Below are 18,420 nucleotides of genomic sequence, written 5' to 3' on the forward strand. Positions count from 1 at the left end.
ATTTTAGACTTTTTGGATACATCATATTCCATGAATTTTACAAAATCTAAAACATACACACAGAAAATGGGTATTTTTATAAAACCATTACCCATTTTTCTGCTTAAGAAATTACTAATGTTATCAATATTCTAATTTATACACACTTACACAGCTGTAGTTTATATCTTTTTTTTTTTTTTTTAAAGATGTGGACTAAGTTTATTGAGTTCTTAAAGGGTGTCCTCTCACTTTCATTAGTGTGTATTAATTGACAGGGTTTTCACTGCAGTATTTCCACACACACATAAAATGCACTTTGGTTAAATCCACCCCATTACTATGCAGTTACATCTTAATAATATGCAAGTTTTTTGTAGCATAGGTTTTTTGAATTTTGTGGCATTGGGGAATCAGACTTGGTCTTGCACATATAAGCAAGTGCTCTACCATCAAGCTACAACCCAGGATCCCAATTTTTTGTTTGTTTCTGGTTTTTCTTTTTTTTGTTTTACTTATTTGTGGGACTGGGGTTTGAACTCAGGGCTTTGTGCTTGCTAAGTAGGCACTCTACCACTTAAGCCACACCTTTAGTCCATCTTGCTGTGGTTATTTTGGAGATGCAGGTCTCTCTCGAACTGTTTACCTTGGGCTGGCCTCAAACCTCAATCCTCCCAATCTCAGCCTGCCAAGTAGTTAGGATTACAGGCATGAGCCACTGGAGCCCAGCTTCTTTTATTTCTTTTTGGGACATAGTTTTCGTACTTAGCCCAGGCTGGCTTTGAACTTGAGATGCCCCTGCCTCAACCTCTCAAGTGCTGGGATTAGAGACATGTGCCACTGAACCCTGTTATTGGTTGAGATGGTGGTCTCATGAACTTTTTGCCCAGTTTGGTCTCAAACCATGATCCTCTCCATCTCAGCCTCCTAAGTAGCTGGCATTATAGATGTGATCCACCATGCCCAGGTTTTATGGTCCTTTTAAAATACAAATTGTAATTTACACACTTCTGCAGCAGCTTGCTTTTTTTGCTACATACAGGTTTATCTCATTTTTGCTCACAGCTACAAAGTTTTGCATTGTGTGAATGGGCCATACTTTTTTGAGACTATGTCTCCCTATGTAACCCTGGCTGGCCTAGAACTCGAAATCCTCCTGCCTTAGCCTCCCAAGTGCTAGGATTACAGGCGTGCACCACCATACTTAATTTTTATTACAGTAGTTTGAAAGGAAAGTAACTTACCTTTCCCCTCCTCTCCTCCAAGCATCCTGTCCACGGAAAGGTGAAATTGCACATGGAAGGTCTGGGAGGGAGATGAGTCGGCCTGAGTTCAAAGGGACAGATAAGGGAGGAACAGGGCAGAGTCTGGAGGCAGGAGGGACAAAACTTGAGTACTGATGGACCATGGCCGGAGGCTGAGGTGGGGGGCACAAGGTAAAAATAGGTTTAATGATTTATTCCTGGATTAGGAGTCAGGTGATGAAACTATTCCCTAGATAGAGAACCTAGGACTTGGGGTGTTGCTCAGTGGTGAGTACTTGCCTAACATGTGCAATGTTCTATGTTTGATCTCCAAGACTGTAGCAGTTTAAAAAAAAGACAGCTGGACACTGGTGGCTTACTACTGTAATCCTATCTACTTGGGAGGCTGAGGTCAGGAGATTCATGGTTCAAGGCCAGCCTGGGGAAATAGTTTGTGAGACCCTATCTTCAAAATAACCAGAGCAAAATGGACTGGAGGTGTGGTTCAAGTGGCAGAGTGCCTGCTTTGCAAGCATGAAGCCCTGAGTTCAAACCCCAGTCCCACCAGAAAAAAAAAAAAAAAAGAATGGGGGAGGTGGGTAGGGGAGAAGAATTCCAGACCTATGAGCAAGTTTTTTTTTTTTTCTATGAGCAAGTTTTAGGGACAGATTATGAATTTGTTTTGAGATGTATTGAATCTAGAAGTCTGTAGGCACTGGGATTTAGGTTGAGAAGATTGGATTGGAGGGAATTTGACTAGTGAACATAAAAGATGATGTATTGGGGAGCCAGATACGGTGGTACAAGCATGTAATCCCAGCACTTAGGAGTTTGAGGCCAGCCTTGGCTACATAGTGAGATCCTATCTTAAAAACAAACAAGCAGGCTGAGGGCATGGGTCAAGTGGTAGAGTGCCTGCTTAGCAAGTATGAAGCCCTGAGTTCAAAGCCCAGTTCTGCAAAAAAAAAAAAAAAAAGCACATAGCTATTCATGGTCATTCATTCATATGTTTACTCTTGACTCCACCTTGAGCCTATGCTACGCCTATAAAATAGGAAAGACAAGTTTTCTACTGTCAAAAAACTTTGTATGGATGCCAACTAGAAAAAAGAAAACACAAGTGAACAAGATACTCTTGAATATAGGAGTACAATGAAGATAAGAATAGTGATGATGACAACTAACCCTGGTGCTTTATTTTGTTGCAAAACCCTAAGCATCTACGTAGATCACATCACTTCCCTTTGGTGATATACCTTTGAGATGGACACTGTCATCACCTATGCAGAGGGAGAAGTATGTGCAGGTATTGCGACTGGCATGTGGCTATGCCAGGATTGGAACCCAGGTGTCTGAATTAGAGTAGGGTGATCTAATAAAGTGCTGAGTGGGAATGCTTCTCTGAGGTGGTATTAATCAGCCAGTCAGAAGCTGAATAGAGCAAGGGGCTACAGAACCATCCCAAGCTGAAACCTTGGCTTGACCTCTAGCTGTGAAGACACTGAATTTTCAAGGGGACACAGCCATATAAAGACAACTCTGACCTTCAGCCTATGTGACCCTGCTCAGGAAACAAGTCCCCTTATCTACAATCTTTGGGTCTCAAGTTAAAAAAAAGAAGTCACTTTCGCTGACCATTCTAAAATACATCAGGTGCCACCTTCACTAAAGTTACTTTCTTAAAAGCACCATACTCTGAAATTATGTACTTTAACTCATTTTTCCCCATCCTCTTCAAGGACTCAGCTCCAGGACCAGAGGGGCTGTTTTATCCACTGTTATGTGCCATTGTATAGAACAATCCCTTGGGATGCTCAAAAACTATTTGTTGTATACAATAGCTAGTGAGGCCCCTGTAGAGGTGGGGCAACTTCCAAACAAAGTTGCCAGAGTTTCTACCAACATCTTTTTCCTTGTCTGCAAAAAACAAGACAAAAATGAAGTATTCAGAAGGAAAGATGAGCCATGTGTTCTTGGGTAAGTCACTGGAACAGGTGATTCACTTTCTGCATGTACTCTGACTTGTGCTTTTGTTAATGCTTCAGGTTGAAATTATTCTGAACACGATTTCATTACTCATAGAACCACCACCTGGATTGGCAACAATTGTCAGGGGTCTTTGCAAGGGGAAGGTGGCTGAGGTCTAAGGAGGATGGAAATAACCAATCCAGAGACAGGACTGGCACACAGACTACTGAATCCTAAGCCAGTTTGAATGACTTGAGGACCACTGCCCAGCAGCTGAGGTGTAACCAAACAGTCTTGGCAAGTGCAAAAGCCAAAAATCACAATCAAGAGATAAGAGTGGAGAAAGATTACCTGCAGCAGATGAGGATAATGCTTTCCCGCAAAGAACAGAAGCATGTGGATTTTATTTGGGAAATCTATAGATACTGATATAGGAACGTACTTTAGGGGGTGGGCACATTTCCGGGCATGCTCTGTTAAAGGTCATGGCTCAGGAAGGAAAAATGGCAGACAGTTTTCTAAGCATGCTCAGCTCAAGGTCTTACGAACTCATGTTCAAAAGGTTAAGATGGCGGACACGCTTTTGAGCATGCTTAATGTCATGTTCTAATGAGTCAAATTTATTCTAAGTTGCCTAAAACAATGAGAGTGGCTTGATCTTGCCTGGTTCTGGGCACATTTCTCCAGAGCATCTTACCTGAAACAAAGAGACAACTATGTGGGGCGTTAATGCAGGAGTTTGCCAGGCAAAGTACTTCTCGAGACACAAACCTAGTTCTCCCGACCCAAAGCCACTCTGGCTCACCTCGCCTCTCCACTGCTTTTCCGTCCGCCAACAACGCTTCTTTTGATTGGCGCAGACGTTAGCCTTACGCAATGACATCACGGGCAGGCGGGGTTATTATAAATTCCCTGCTCAGCCCTCTCACGTTCTTTTTTGTTAGGGCCGGCGCATTGGTGAGTAGAGCTGACAGGCATTCTGTTCGGGACTTGGGGGTGGTGCATGGTCGTATAGGCCTTCTGAGCGCTAACGAATACAGTGAAGCAGCTATGGAGGGAAGTGGACGGGAATGGAGCATGGTTTGGGGGTTGACACCGGGTAGGAAAAGAATTGCGGGCGTTTCTCGCGAGATCGCCTCCGACCGTCGCGAGGAGTAGGGAGACTGCGCAGGCGCACTCCGTAGTTATTACGCAGAGGTTTTCTCGCGTGCAGGCGCAGACACGCAAACGGAGCCAACATGCCGGTGGCCCGGAGCTGGGTTTGTCGCAAGACCTATGTAACCCCGCGGAGACCCTTCGAAAAATCTCGCCTTGATCAAGAACTGAAGTTGATTGGTGCGTGGTCACAGTGAGGTTTCGGGATGTGGAGAAAGTTAGTTCTTGCCGGGGGTGGGGGAGGGGTTGTCGCCCGCGTGCTCGTCGGCTTTGAGTCCTTTGGTAGTTAAAAAGGATATTCGGCGGCCCGAGGTTGCCAGTCAACCTGTCGACCGTCTCTTCTACTCTCGTGCAGGCGAGTATGGGCTCCGGAACAAACGTGAGGTCTGGAGGGTCAAGTTCACTCTGGCCAAGATCCGCAAGGCCGCTCGGGAGCTGCTGACGCTGGACGAGAAGGACCCGCGGCGTCTCTTCGAAGGTGCGTATGAGCCGTGGGCTGAGTGCGGTGCAGTGCCGCCAAACTAGACCGAGAGTTAGTGGAGCTGGCCTTCAGCTTAGAGGTTTTTCTTATTGGGTCCTTCGCGGGGTGGTGCTGGGGGTTAACGTGCAGGGACTCTGCATCCTTAGTTGGTGTTCTGCCACTGAGCTATATCCCAGGCCCTGCCTTGATCCAGAGGCAGCCTGTCCGTAACTTAAGGGTTTTTGCTTGTGTGTGCTGACAGTGCAAGGCAGGGCTTCACATGTTAGGCATCTAGTGAATCACAGAGCCAGTATTCCCAGTCCTTAATTAAGCATTTTACTAGGGAAAGTGTATTTGAATCAGAATCGTTGCCCTATACGTTAAGGGTGTCGGGCATTTTCAGCTTACTGGGGTCTGGAGCTGGTCATTCCTATCAGTCCTGGACACCAGATTATAGCTATGTATGGTGTAGTGAAACAATTATGTAATGCATCCTGTTTGTTAGTGTATATAGTGAGATTTCTGGAAGTCTAGTGATAAGAAGATGGGGCTTGGGTGTGTAAATTTGCTTGCTTTATTCAGTAAGCTGATTAACAATGTTGAAGTCATACTTAATAAAGTCCTGAACAGGAAAGGTCGCCCAGAAGTCTCCCGGAAAAACATTTCAGAGAGTGACTTTGTAAAGTGCTGCAAATTATATAGTGACTTACACAGCTATTCTAGGCTCCCTTTTTTTAAGGCCTTATTTACTTTTCCTTATAGTGGTGCTGGGGATTGAACCCAGGGCCTTGTACATGCTAGGAAAGTGTTCTGCCACTGTGCTACATTCCCAGCAAGGCCTTAAAATGCCTACTTTGAGCTGGGTGTCAGTGGCTCATCCTTGTAATCCTAACTACTTGGGAGGCAGATCAGGAGGATTTCAGTTCAAGGGCAGCCCAGACAAATAATTTGAGATATCTCCCATCTCCAAAATAACCAGAGGTATGGCTCCAAGGGGTAGGGTGCCTGCTTTGCAAGCATGAGGTCTGAATTTAAACCTTAGTCCCACCAAAAAAAAGTATGCTCTGAGGTACAATGTAAATGAATGGAGGGCTGTCCAGAGCAGAAAATCTGAGTGCACTTAGAATTTTTTTTTTTTTTTTGAGATGGTCTTGATGTGTCGCTTATGATGGTCTGGGCCTCCTGTCTCTGCTAGAATTGCACACCCCTGTACTCAGTGTTAATGTTACAGTAGTTTAAGATAGTACCACTTTGTTGGTAGAATTAAAACGAGAATTTTTTTTAGTTGTACTGGCTAGGCAGGAATTTTATACCACTTGAGCCAGACCCCAGCCAAATACAGGATCATTTTGTAAGGCCTTGCTAAGTGTTTTCCTAAGCTTTTCATAGGCATTGCTTTAAAAGTATTTTTATACAGGGTAAGATTGTTCTCCAATGTTGATTAGAGGCACTTAGGAATGAGTTGCCTCTTCACCCTAATGCTGACTGGATGTTAACGTGGTCTTTCATATTAAAGACTGAGGAAGTCATGGCCCTTGTTTAGTCACAGATTGAACACCTCCCACAGATACTGCCACCCTGTGGAAGTCTATCCCATAGCCATGGGGAGTGAGCCTCCAATTCCTTTCTTAGGGATGAATTTCCAAACACAAGTAAACTGCTGGGATCTACATTAGTGAGCATACAAGTATAGGTCCATGAGGGTTATCTGAGTTTCCTGTGGTGAAGGTGAAAGTTCCCATGGGGAAGATAGCCCCTTAGGTGTCACTTGCTAGTAAATATCTAATTATGCCAGAGCTAGGAAGGAGAAGTCCTGTGGTTTTGCCTTTGCAGGTGCTCCTGTTCCTCAACTTAGATGTGTTGTTGACATATAGCCTGTCTTGATCTGAGACCCAGCCTTTAACAAAAAAGTGTGATTTTTTTTTTTTTTTTTTTTTTTTGCCTGGGCTTCATCTTGGATTATAGATGCAAGAGAACCCCTCCTGACAGAAACAAGACACCAGTACCTGCCATGCTCACTAGTTTACATTTTTTAAACGTTTTATTTCTATAAGCACTGGCCAGATGGACCCCATGTAACAGTTTGCAGTGGTGGGACTGTTCTTGTTGAAGTTGTGCAGTTAAGTTTGTCTTCATACCCCAGTGTGGTTTTGCCAGAAATGGAATTGGCTGATCGTCCCCTTTTCTAATTTTGAGTGTAAGTGATATGAAGTGCATTTTTCTTTTCTTTTTTATTTTATTAGCATGTATTAGTTTTACTGGGGCGCTTCATTGTGACAATTCCATATGTGCTTATAATATATCTTGGTTAGATTCACTCTTCTTGATTCTCCTTTCAAAAGGTTTTTGTCCTATTTTCATATAAGTGTATATATAGGGTACGTTGGCCATATTCACCCTCCTGTTACCCTCTTTATCCTCCTCACACATACTAGTACCTACAATCAGCCTGTTTTACATTCTTGGCCTTTGTTTTTTAAAGTGTATATTCATTGTTCAAAGGGTTTTGCTATAATTTCACGCAACAAAATGCACTGAAAGCTGTTGAATAATGAATGTAGGAAGGAGTAATAGAGGAGGTAATCTGGTTACGTACATACATTTGTATTAATGTCTGATTGTCACTGATGTTTATTTCAGCATTTATAAAAGTTAAGGCAATATTTTAGGATGCTGCAAAAGGTTTGGCACATGTCTCCGTTTAATTGTCCCTCTGATGGAGCACTGGGTCTTCAGACTTTCCTGGGAGAGTAGATCCTGGAACATTACAAGTGTCTTATACTGTGTGTTCACTATATAGGTAACTAGGACAGTGGCCATTTTTATTAAATGTGAAAGTAGAAAGGTTTGGGGGACTGCCCAGGGAACAGTTATAGGGTAGCTGCCAGGAGTCACGGTTTGGGGTGGCAGGTAGCTGGTCTGCTAAGCCTGAGGTTGTAGCTGGAATCTGTTGAGTACTTTACTTCTCCTGATAATGCTAAGAGGTTCTTTACTCAGGTGAGAGCACAGGTATATATAAGCACCTGCCCGCTTTGCCAAAGCACGTTAGCTTTGTTTTAAGTTGGCTTTGCGTCCAATATCAATTAGCTGTTCTTGTCTCACTAGTACAACATGTAGCTAATTAAGTGGAGCCAAGGTGTGAACCCAAGAGGTCTGAGTTAACTTCCTCTGTTCCCAGGCAATGCCCTGCTGCGGCGACTTGTTCGCATCGGGGTGCTGGATGAAGGCAAAATGAAGCTGGATTACATCTTGGGCCTGAAGATAGAGGATTTCTTGGAGAGGCGCCTCCAGACCCAGGTCTTCAAGTTGGGCCTAGCTAAGTCCATCCACCATGCCCGGGTGCTCATCCGTCAGCGTCATATCAGGTACCACTGCAGCCATGCCCCAGCCTCTTCCCCAGCCCATCCCCTCCGGTGTTTGTTTCCATTAAACCTGCTGTCCCTGTCTCCTGTGCAGCCCTTGGAGCTGACAAAGGTGTGAGCTTACCTGGAGGGTAGTGATTTACCCCCTACAAAAAGCTCATGGGGGAGCTGAGGACAGCCTCATCACCCCATAGCCCAGCGCAAGGGTCACTGCGGCCTTAGCCGTACACCTTGTGAAGGCCTTTGGCAGGCATGTGAGCAGCTGGACAGGTAGCAAACAGCTTTTGGTGCCCCCTTGGCAGGTGAGACTTGTGTGTTGTTGGGCTTGTTATTCTATACTTAGTCATTAACTTAATGCATACTTTTGAGGTCTGGAGGCAAATGGCCAGGATAAAGGTCAGTTGGAGGGCAAGTGAGAATTTTGAGTACCACTTGCACATGCTGTGAAGTGGGCACAAATCAGGCGTGGGTTCATACACTGCCACCTTAACTTGCTTTGTGGTCTTGTGTGGGTTCCTTCTGAATTTCACCCCCAGTCTGTGAAGTGGGTGAAAAGCTCATATAAAGCATTTGTGTGGGTTAAGTGATACCCCAAAGCCTGCCCAGACACCCAGGGCCTGTGTTGGGACTACCCTTCAGCCTCACACCAATCATTGCCACTGAAGCACCAGCCACATCAACTCAAAGAACAAGTGAAGAAGAGTCACCTGTGTCCTGGGTGGGGTCCAGTTTCAGTCTCCTTCATCTGTTTCCCTCCATTCAGGGTCCGAAAGCAGGTAGTGAACATCCCGTCCTTCATTGTCCGCCTGGACTCCCAGAAGCACATTGACTTCTCCCTGCGATCTCCATATGGGGGTGGCCGCCCAGGCCGTGTGAAGAGGAAGAATGCCAAGAAGGGCCAGGGCGGGGCTGGAGCCGGTGATGATGAGGAGGAGGATTAAGGATTAAGTCCACCCTTCCGTGGGCTGTAGAAGTGTCTAGTTTTCTAGTCTGATAATAAAATAGTATCAGTGCTTTGGAATTGGTGTTTGTGTGTTCCATTCCCACAGTCTTCGTATCTGCTCCAGATACATCCTTACCTAGTGGAAGAAGCTTGGCTGGGTCTAGGCCGGGCCATTGCAGCACTTCCTGCCCTCAAGTGTTTCCAGGTGGGTAGGAAAGGCCTGGTTAAAAGTCCACATGCTTATGAACACCTCCCAAATGGTTGGTGGGCTATAATACACAGTAGTGAGCAGGATAGAGTCCATCAGCCAAACATTTGCATATGCCCAGGGATGAGCCAAATGTCTGGTCAGGAAGTGGCAAGTGCATGTCCGTATCATCTTAGCAATGGAATTGGGCTGACTGAGTGGTGAAATACTTGCGGTTGAGCACAGCAGAAGCAGACCAATTAAAAGATTACTGCACCGTGATCTCAAGATGAGTCTGGTGAGTGGGAAGTGGATTAGTGACCTTTGGGTGGGATGTTTAAGGGGGTTCTTCATACATGGTCTAGAGAGAAGTGCGCTGCTGTTATTTCTGCTCTTCTGAGAAGTGTCAGATGGGAGGAAGTGGTTTGGTTTCTGAGAAGTGGGGAACATTTGAAATTGAGCAATTCCTAACGTGGCTACAGCCACTTTGGGCTGTTAAGACAGTTAAGTGTGCAGCTTCAGTGCAGGGTCCTTTAACAAATTAGCTTAATGTGTCAGGTGGTAGGTGCTCCCTGTTTACCACTTTCAATGTCTTGGAGGTTTCATGGATTTAGGGACAGCTGGGTTGCTTTGGTAGCCCTGAAACATTGTAATTGAAGTCTCTGGAAGCTCTTACTGTCTCTAGCCTGCTTGAGGTTCATTACCTTAGTGCCCATGGCCACACCTTGATGGGCCTTGTGGGGTCTTCCTAGTAGACAAGGAAGTGTCCAAGCTGGGCTTGTCTGGGAGCTGTTCTTATGAGGGAAGACATTGTAGAGTAAGTCTCCCTGAAGGCTAAGATGCACAGGTGAGTATAGGTCATCCTGAAGGGGTCTTAAGCCAGAAGATGGGGCTGTGGGGAGGCATATACCTGGGTCCTGTGAAGCCTGAGGGTTTAGGCAGGAATGGACATGCTCAAGAGGCAAGTAGGATGTCTGCCTGATTCCACTCCTATACTTCAGTCTGTGGGGAGTGAGAGGGAGCTGAATGCCTGAGTGTGGGCAGGGGCAGCTGCCCCTGTGCCGGGGTAGTGATGAGTGATGCTGGGCAGAGGTCAGGCCTGGAAACAGGAAGTGGCTGTGGAGCTGTTGACATACAGAAGTTCAAGTAACCCTGGTGCCCCTACCGAGGAAGTTAGGTTCCATGGGAAGGGTGGATGGAGGGAGCCTGTGTCATGACCTACTATTGCCTACAACATGGAACCTGATGAAGGAGAATAAATGGGGAAGCCCTGGCTGAGCTAGATTGTGGAATGGAGAGTGTGCATTTCCGTCCCCACAGTCCCTGGCCTCATTGTGCAGGACAGACTACAGTCACAAGCTTCAGTCTTGACAGCCCTACAGCATTCACAGCTGAAGGGTGAGAAGAGACACTAGAGGTGACCAGGAAGGAAAGTAGCATTCAAACACCCATGTGCTTCAGGACAGGCTGGCTGGATGCTGCCCAGTGGTCCACTGGTGTTAATTGTGTGATTAAGGAGACTTGAGTTCTCCAGTAAGGACCAGAGGGGAGTCACCTGGCTGTCTAGCTGCCTGACCTCAGATGGTGAGTCTCAGAGCAGCGTCTGGGGTGGGGATGGGGAGCTTAGATCAAGGGTTTATCTTTCCAGGATAGCCCAATATCTGTAGCCCCAGGGGCTCTCCAACAGCCAAGGCCTCACACTAAGAGATTCATGCGCTCCCATGTACAAGCAGAAAACTGTTTCCATTTACCCCATCCTATTAGAGCTCTGCTTTGTGGTTATAATTATGTGAACTCTTTTTTTTAATAAATTCTTTATTAGGTGATATTCATTGGGGGATTCATAGTGACAATTCTGATTAGACTTACATTGTACATTCTTTACATTATTTACATAGTCTCCCCCTCTACCTCCTCCCCACCCCACTTAAAGCAATTGCAAGAGGTTTCTTAGTTCTGTTTCGTATAGGCATATGAAGTCTGTCTGCTATCTACTGTCACCTTAGTCTACTTCATTCACCTTCCCCTCTCCACTAGTACCCCCTGCACACTGTACCTATTTTACAGTCCTGTTTTCCATTATTAATATTTAAGTTGATGTTCAAAGGAGTGTCAACGTATGCCCACTGTGGGTATACCTTTCTTTGGTCCGCTCAACCCCTTCCATTACTCTTCCTTACCCCTTTACCTTCCTCCCCATTTTTCAACAGCTTTCGGTACACATCCTTGTATCCTCTACCTTCACATCTTTATATTATGTGTTATTACTGATGCTCTATCATTCTCTTTTCCCTCATTCCCCAAGTTCCATAGAGGAGTTCCACAATTACAAACGTGTTCTACATCTGAATTTGTATATGATCATGCTAATTTTTGTGTATGTTTATCTTTGGATCTATCTTCCACATATGAGAGAAAATGTGGCCTTTGTGTTTCTGAGCCTGGCTTACTTCACTTAACATGGTGTCCTCCAATTATATCTCTTTACCTTCAAACCACATGTCATTACTCCTTACGGCTGAGTAAAACTTCATTGTGTATATACACCACATTTTCTTGATCCATTCATCAGTTGTAGGGCACCTGTTTTGCTTCCAAAGCTTGGCTATTGTGAATAGTGCTGTGATGAACATCAGTGTACAGGTGTCTCTATTGTAGTCTGTCTTACATTCCTTTGGGTAGATGCCTAGGAGCAGTACCATTGGATCATATGGCAGTTCTATCTTTAGCTTCTTGAGGAATCTCCACCCATACTGTTTTCCATAGTGGTTGTACTAATTTGCATTCCCACCAGCAGTGTATAAGGGTTCCTGTTTCACCACATCCTTTCTAGCATTTCTTGTTACTGCCCTTGATTATGGCCATTCTAACTGGGGTGACATGAAATCTAAGTGATGTTTTGATTTGCATCTCTTTTATAACCAGGGAAGTTGAACACTTCTTCATGTAGTTACAGTCCATTTGTACCTCTTCCTTTGAGAATTGCCTGTTTAATTCATGTGTGCATTTCTTCATTGAGGTGTTGATTCTTTGGGGGCTAAGGTTTTTGAGTTCCTTGTAGATTCTGGATCTTAGTCCCTTATCAGATGAGTAGCTGGCAAAGATTTTCAAAAGGCCCAGCATCTAAGAGAAAGAATGAACCAGACTCAAGAGACATCCCACAGAACTGTTCTTTTCCACAACATCCTTCAAGGCGTGGTGGTCTGAAACCTCCCTTAAGTTGTTTCTGCCAGGTATTTGATCACAACAATGAGAAAAGCTATCACAAGCCCCATGGGTGTGAAGCTGGAAACAACATAAAAACCTTCTGCCTGTTGATAAATGGGGGTCTGGAATCTCTATACTTGATAGAATCCCGCTCCTTTCCCCATGTGTGAGTGAAAATTCTCCACTAGTGTGGGCAGCTTTTGCCTCTAATATGGCAGAAATGTCTCCCACATTTCTTATAAGGCTGGGTTTAGTAATCAATGCATTACTAAAAACCTGATCAGAACATTGCTTTTAGAGCACACATACTCCATGGGCAACTGTAAACAGCATTCCCCCCTCTCCCCGCCACCCTTGTGCTGGGGATTGAACTCAGGGCCTGCATGTGCTAGACAAGCCCTCTTATGACTGAACTATATATTCCAGTCCCCCAAGCAACAATTTTCTTTTTGTTGTTGTTGTACTGGAGCTTGAACTCAGGACCTACACCTTGAGCTCCCTGCACCCTTTTTTGTGATGGTTTTTTTTTTTTTTTTGAAATAGGGTCTCGTGAACTATTTGTCAGGACTGACTTTGAACTGCAATCCTCCTGAGATGATAGGATTACAGGTGTGAGTCACTGGCACCTGGCCGGCCCCCAAGCAGCATTTCTTCAAGATTTTACAACCCAGGATGATATAGGTCAAAAGTTCTATGAAGGAGTCCCTTAGTAAGTAACACAGTGTATGAGGTCACACTGCAATGAAAATCATGGGAATTCTCAATCAAGGCAATGGACATTATGGATGAAACTGGAAAGATGCTTATGTGTTAGAACTACAAAGAGGAGTTGTTTAGAAAATTGTGGGTGTTATGAAAATCTTAGACAATTTCTATCAGAAAATGAAAAGATTCATAAGTCCATTCTATAACAGATGGGAGATAGTTGGTGAGAAAATTAGGGAACTGGAAAATGAAACTCTGGAAATACATCAGAATGTAGCAAAACCATTATAAAAATTGATACCGCAGATGAGGGCGTGGCTCAAACAGTAGAGTGTCTGCAAGGCAAGTTACAGGACCCTGAGTTGAATCCCAAATACATCTATTCTGAGTTTCAAGAGGAGACAATAAGAGAGTGGTTAACTGGCAGTAACCAGCTAGATTGTTTGATGGTATGCTAGACAACAGCACAGGCTTTGAAACACTGTGCTGGACATACATCCATTCCGAGAGCAGATCAGAACTAATAGTCAAATCCCAAAAGAAGATGAAATAGTGTGGGAGATGGCATATCACCCAAAACTGCTGAGTAGGGAACTAGAGTGCCTTGTCCCTCCCTGAAAGGAATGAGTTTGTTGGCAAAAGTTATTTGAACAAACTTTTGGAGAACTCTGACCCTGTTGAAAGCTAAAGCACCAGAAGAGATGTGGTGAGGAAAGCAGCAGCTGCTGTTAGTAAGAGCACTGTGACAGTTTACACAGCTTGCCACAGAGCTGTGGCTGTGAGCAGATGGCTAGTGCCACAGAAGCAATATGGACCCTGTTCTCAAAGAACAGTGGGTGTGAGTCTCAGCCTGTTTGCCAGGTCCCTTCAGTGACTGGTGCAAAGGCTTTCATTTTGTCTGACTGGGAGCATTCCCTGGACTGCAGTACTGTGATTTCCAGGAAGTTGTTTACCAAAGTGTTTAAAGGCACAGCTGTTGGGCACAGTATGTTGGGACAAGGAACACTACTTGGACCAACATGTAAGCAGACAGACCAAGAGTATTACTGGGAAAAGAGTTAGGGAGGAGCTGTATGGGAAATGTTGTATGGGTTTTGAAAGCTCCTGTATATCACAAGGCACAGAGCAGCCGTGTGAATGTCAAATGTAGGATGCATGCTCAGAAACAAAAGGGTTTTGCTTCTTTGTTTTTCTGAGACAGGGTCTCACTGTGTACCTCAGGCTGCCCTCAAACTCATAATGCTGCCTCAGCCCCAAGTGCTGGGATTACAGATGTGTGCTACTATGGTCAGTGAGAATTTCACTTTTCACCTGATTAGTCTACAGCCCCAGTCCATCCATAAGTCTGAGTTTTTTTAAATGACTTGGCTATGCATTAAAAAAAATTACCTCCAATCCAGAGTCAACCTGCAGGTTAGAGAAAGACATGAATCCACGCATCTGAAGATACCAATAACTCCAAGCAAGATAAACCCGAGATGTACATTGAGATACATTATTGTCAAATTCTCAAAGCCAAGGACAAGAAACTCTGAAAGCAGAAAGAGGGAAGTAATTTGTCATGCACAAGGGATCCTCACTAAGGCTGACTTTCTCATCAGAAACCATGTAGACTAGAAGGTGGTGAGATGACATTTATATTTAAAGTACTAAAGAGATTATACTGACAAAGAAGAACTCTGTATCTGGCAAAACTGTTCTTTCAAAATGAATAGGAATAAAGATTCCCAGGGAAACAAAAGCTGAAGGAATTTGTTACTAGTAGATCCGTCGTATCAGAAATGCTGGAGGGGGCTAGAACATGGCCCAAGTGGTAGAGCACTTGTCTAACAAGTGTGAGGCCCTGAGTTCAAACCCCAGTACTGAAAAAAAAAAACAAAACCCCAAAAAACAAAAAAATAAAGGGAGTCTTTCAGGTGAAAAAGACAGTATTCAGAGCCACATGAAGAACTCATGTAAATAACTTATGCAAAGATTTTATATATATATATAAAATATATCATCTTTATATATATTAGATTATATAATCTAATCTCTACTATTATTATAGTCTAATAATATAATCTATATTGGATATAGATTATATAACATATAATCTATATTGGATATAGATTATATAACATATAATCTATATTACATATAATATATCATCTTTACATATATATGCATATATATGTATAAATACATATGCGATCATTGTCATTGCATGTTTGGTTTATAACTATTCCCTATGTGATTTGGAAGGTAAATGCATACAACAATAATTACTGAGCAAACATTAAGGCATGTTAATGGTATCTGTGTAGGGTTTTTTCTTTTTTCTTTTTAATCTATTATACATTAATAATACAAGAGGACTTCATTGTGGCAATTGCATCCACGTGACGGCGTACCTTGAACAAGTTCACCCCCTCCATTTTATTGTCATTTCTTCACTAACTCTTCCCCTCTTTTGTTCTGGTGGTAGTGGGGTTTGAACTCAGGGTTTCACACTTGCTAGGCAGATGCTCTTTTTAAAATTTTATTGTTTTTACATTTACTCACATGTAAATTGGCCCCCATCACCCTCCACCCCCAGCTTCGGGGCAGAACCTGTTCTGCCCTTTTGTTCTCCTATTTTGTTGAAGAGAAAACATAAGATATAATAAGAAAAACATAGTGTTTTTGCTAGTTTGAGATAAAGACAGCTATACAGAGAGATTCCCAGCATTGCTTCCATGCACTTGTGTATTGCAACCCACACTGGTTCATTTCTACCAGACCTCTTCACTACTTCCCGGTCCCCTTCCCATAGTGGCTTCTGCCAGTTTAAGATTACTTTATTCACTCTTCTACAGTGAGCACATAAACCACATTCAAGTCTAAGGTTTCCTTCCCTTTCCCTATTCCTCCCATGTGCATGACCTATGCCCAATAATACTACTGCATTTGTTTTAGGTTTGTAAGCTGCATAGGAGGTAGGCAGACACTCTTACCACATGAGCCACCCTACCAACCCTTTTTTGTGGTTTTTTTTTCTTTTTTTTGAGATAGGGTCTCACAAACTATTTTGCTAAGTCTGGCTTCAAACTGCCATCCCCCTGATCGCTGCCTCCTAAGTAGCTAGGATTACAGGCACCTGGCTCTTTCAAACGGTGTTTGGTGGGTTTCATTATGCTGTCTTGATATGTATATATGCAGCACACATCCCATCCTCTTCACCCCTCAGTATCCTTTCTTTTATCCCCCTCTCACTCCCAAGTAGAGTGTTTATGCATCTTGAAAGTAAGGTGCCAGATTGGACTGGAGGTGAAGCTCTGAGTTCAAACCCCAGTTCCACCACCACCAACAAAAATGTTAATGTTTAAACTGGGGGTGATGGTACATGTCTGTAATCCCAGCACTCAGGAAGCTGAGGCAGGAGGATTATGAGTTTGAGGCCAGCCTGGGCTGCAAGGTGAAAATCTGTCTAAAAAGAGCAAAAATAAAAATAAAGAAAAGAAGTTAAGATGCCAATTGTGAACAACACAGTAACCACTAAGGAAAGAATTTTTAAAAATTCAAAGAAAAAGAAAATAGAAGAGGGTTGGATGTGTGTTCCTGGAATGCCTGCCTAGTAAGCGAGGAAATCCTGAGTTCAAATACCAGTCAGTACAGCCAAAAAAAAAAAAAAGCCCCCCAAAAAAGAAAATGGAAGAGATTAAAATAGTACATTAGAAAAAAAGTCACAAAAGAAGGTAATGGAGGATTGAAAGGGGAAAAAAGATAGAAAACAACAAAATGGCAGGAGGAAGTCCTTCCTTGTCAGTAATTACTTTAAATAGCTTAAATACTCTACATAAAAGGCATATATTGGCAGAATATATGAAGAAACATGGTCCAATTAATGTCTCCATAAAACTCATTTTAGATTCAAAGCAAATATAGATTGGTTTCCATGCAAATAGTAACCAAGAGAGCTGAACTGGTTATACCAATATTGGGCAAAATGGACTTAATTTGGTAAGAGTCCATTAAAAGGCATAAAAAATAAACATATGCACCTAAAAATTAAAAATGTGCAAAAATGAACAGAAGTGAAAGGAAGAATAGAAAATTCTACAATAAGAGTTGTAAATATCATTAACCCACTCTCAAAACATGCCTAGAACCACCATGCAGAAGAGAACAAGGAAATGGAAGACTTGAGCAACAGTACAGTCTAACTAGACCTAACAAATTATATATGCATATGTGTATACATACTCGGACACAGTACATGCATACATATGAACAAACAGGATACAGTTTTTTTTGGTGGTACTGGGGTTTGAACTCAGGGCCTCCACCTTAAGCCACTCCACCAGTCCTTTTTTTGTGATGGTTTTTTTGAGATAGGGTCTTTTAAACTATTTGTCTGGGCTGGCTTTGAACCGAGATCCTCCTGATCTCTGCCTCCCAAGTAGATAGGGTTATAGGCGTGAGCCACTGGCACCTGGCTAGAATACACATTCTCTTCAACAGCACATGGAATGTTCACCAGGATAGATTACATGTTAGACCACAAATAAACACATATTTAAAATTTTTTCAATCATACATGCTAAATTCTCCCACCACAATGAAGTTAAGCTAGAAATAATAACAGAAGAGAGCAGGCAAGTTCACAAATACATGGAACTAAAACAGCACACTTTTAAAGAGTAAATTATAAGTGAAAATATAAAATAGGTTGAGACAAATAAAATAAAAGCACAACATAAACCTATAGGTTGGGTCTACGACATGGCTCAAGTGCTAGAGAAGTTGCCTAGCAAGTGCAAGGCCCTCTGTTCAACCCTCAGGATCTCAAAGCAAACAAACGAAACTCCTACAGGGTGTAGTGAAAACACCTCTCAGAGGGGTATTTATAGCTGTCAGTGCCAACATTAAATATAAGAAGTTGAAGCTGGACACCAGTGGCTAACACCTGAAATCCTAGCTACTCAGGAGGCAGAGATCAGGAGGATCACAGTTCGAAGCCAACTCCAGGCAAATAGTTCTTGGAAATACCCCACATAAAAAAGGGATGGTTCAAGCAGTAAGAGCACCTGTGTAGCAAGCATGAGGCCCTGGGTTCAAACCCTAGTGCTGCTAAAAAATTAATAAAAAATAAAAAAGATGTAAATGATGAGAATAAAAGAAGGTGAATATGGTTGGGGTCTTTTTGACATAGGTATGAATATGGAACATTGAAACCTGTCAAAGTCATT

The 18,420-nt window shown here is 43.2% G+C and overlaps 1 protein-coding gene across 2 annotated transcripts; it reads left to right on the plus strand.

Moving 5' to 3' along the window:
* Positions 1–4,088: 4,088 nt before the first annotated feature.
* Rps9 (ribosomal protein S9) lies at positions 4,089–9,189 on the plus strand. 2 transcript variants are annotated; one of them, XR_012442737.1, is made up of 6 exons: positions 4,089–4,148; positions 4,405–4,526; positions 4,702–4,824; positions 7,985–8,171; positions 8,263–8,470; positions 8,932–9,069. XR_012442737.1 is itself a non-coding variant. In XM_020160135.2 (5 exons), the coding sequence occupies exons 2-5, from the start codon at positions 4,430–4,432 to the stop codon at positions 9,107–9,109; spliced, it is 585 nt and encodes a 194-aa protein (XP_020015724.1). In that variant the 5' UTR covers positions 4,126–4,148; positions 4,405–4,429; the 3' UTR covers positions 9,110–9,189. The 2 variants fall into 2 exon arrangements, 1 of the variants encoding a protein (XP_020015724.1); XM_020160135.2 differs by lacking the exon at positions 8,263–8,470 and having other exon boundaries at positions 4,126–4,148; positions 8,932–9,189.
* Positions 9,190–18,420: the final 9,231 nt, after the last annotated feature.

This window comes from Castor canadensis, chromosome 16 (assembly GCF_047511655.1).
Source record: "Castor canadensis chromosome 16, mCasCan1.hap1v2, whole genome shotgun sequence".
NCBI classification, from domain to species: domain Eukaryota; kingdom Metazoa; phylum Chordata; class Mammalia; order Rodentia; family Castoridae; genus Castor; species Castor canadensis.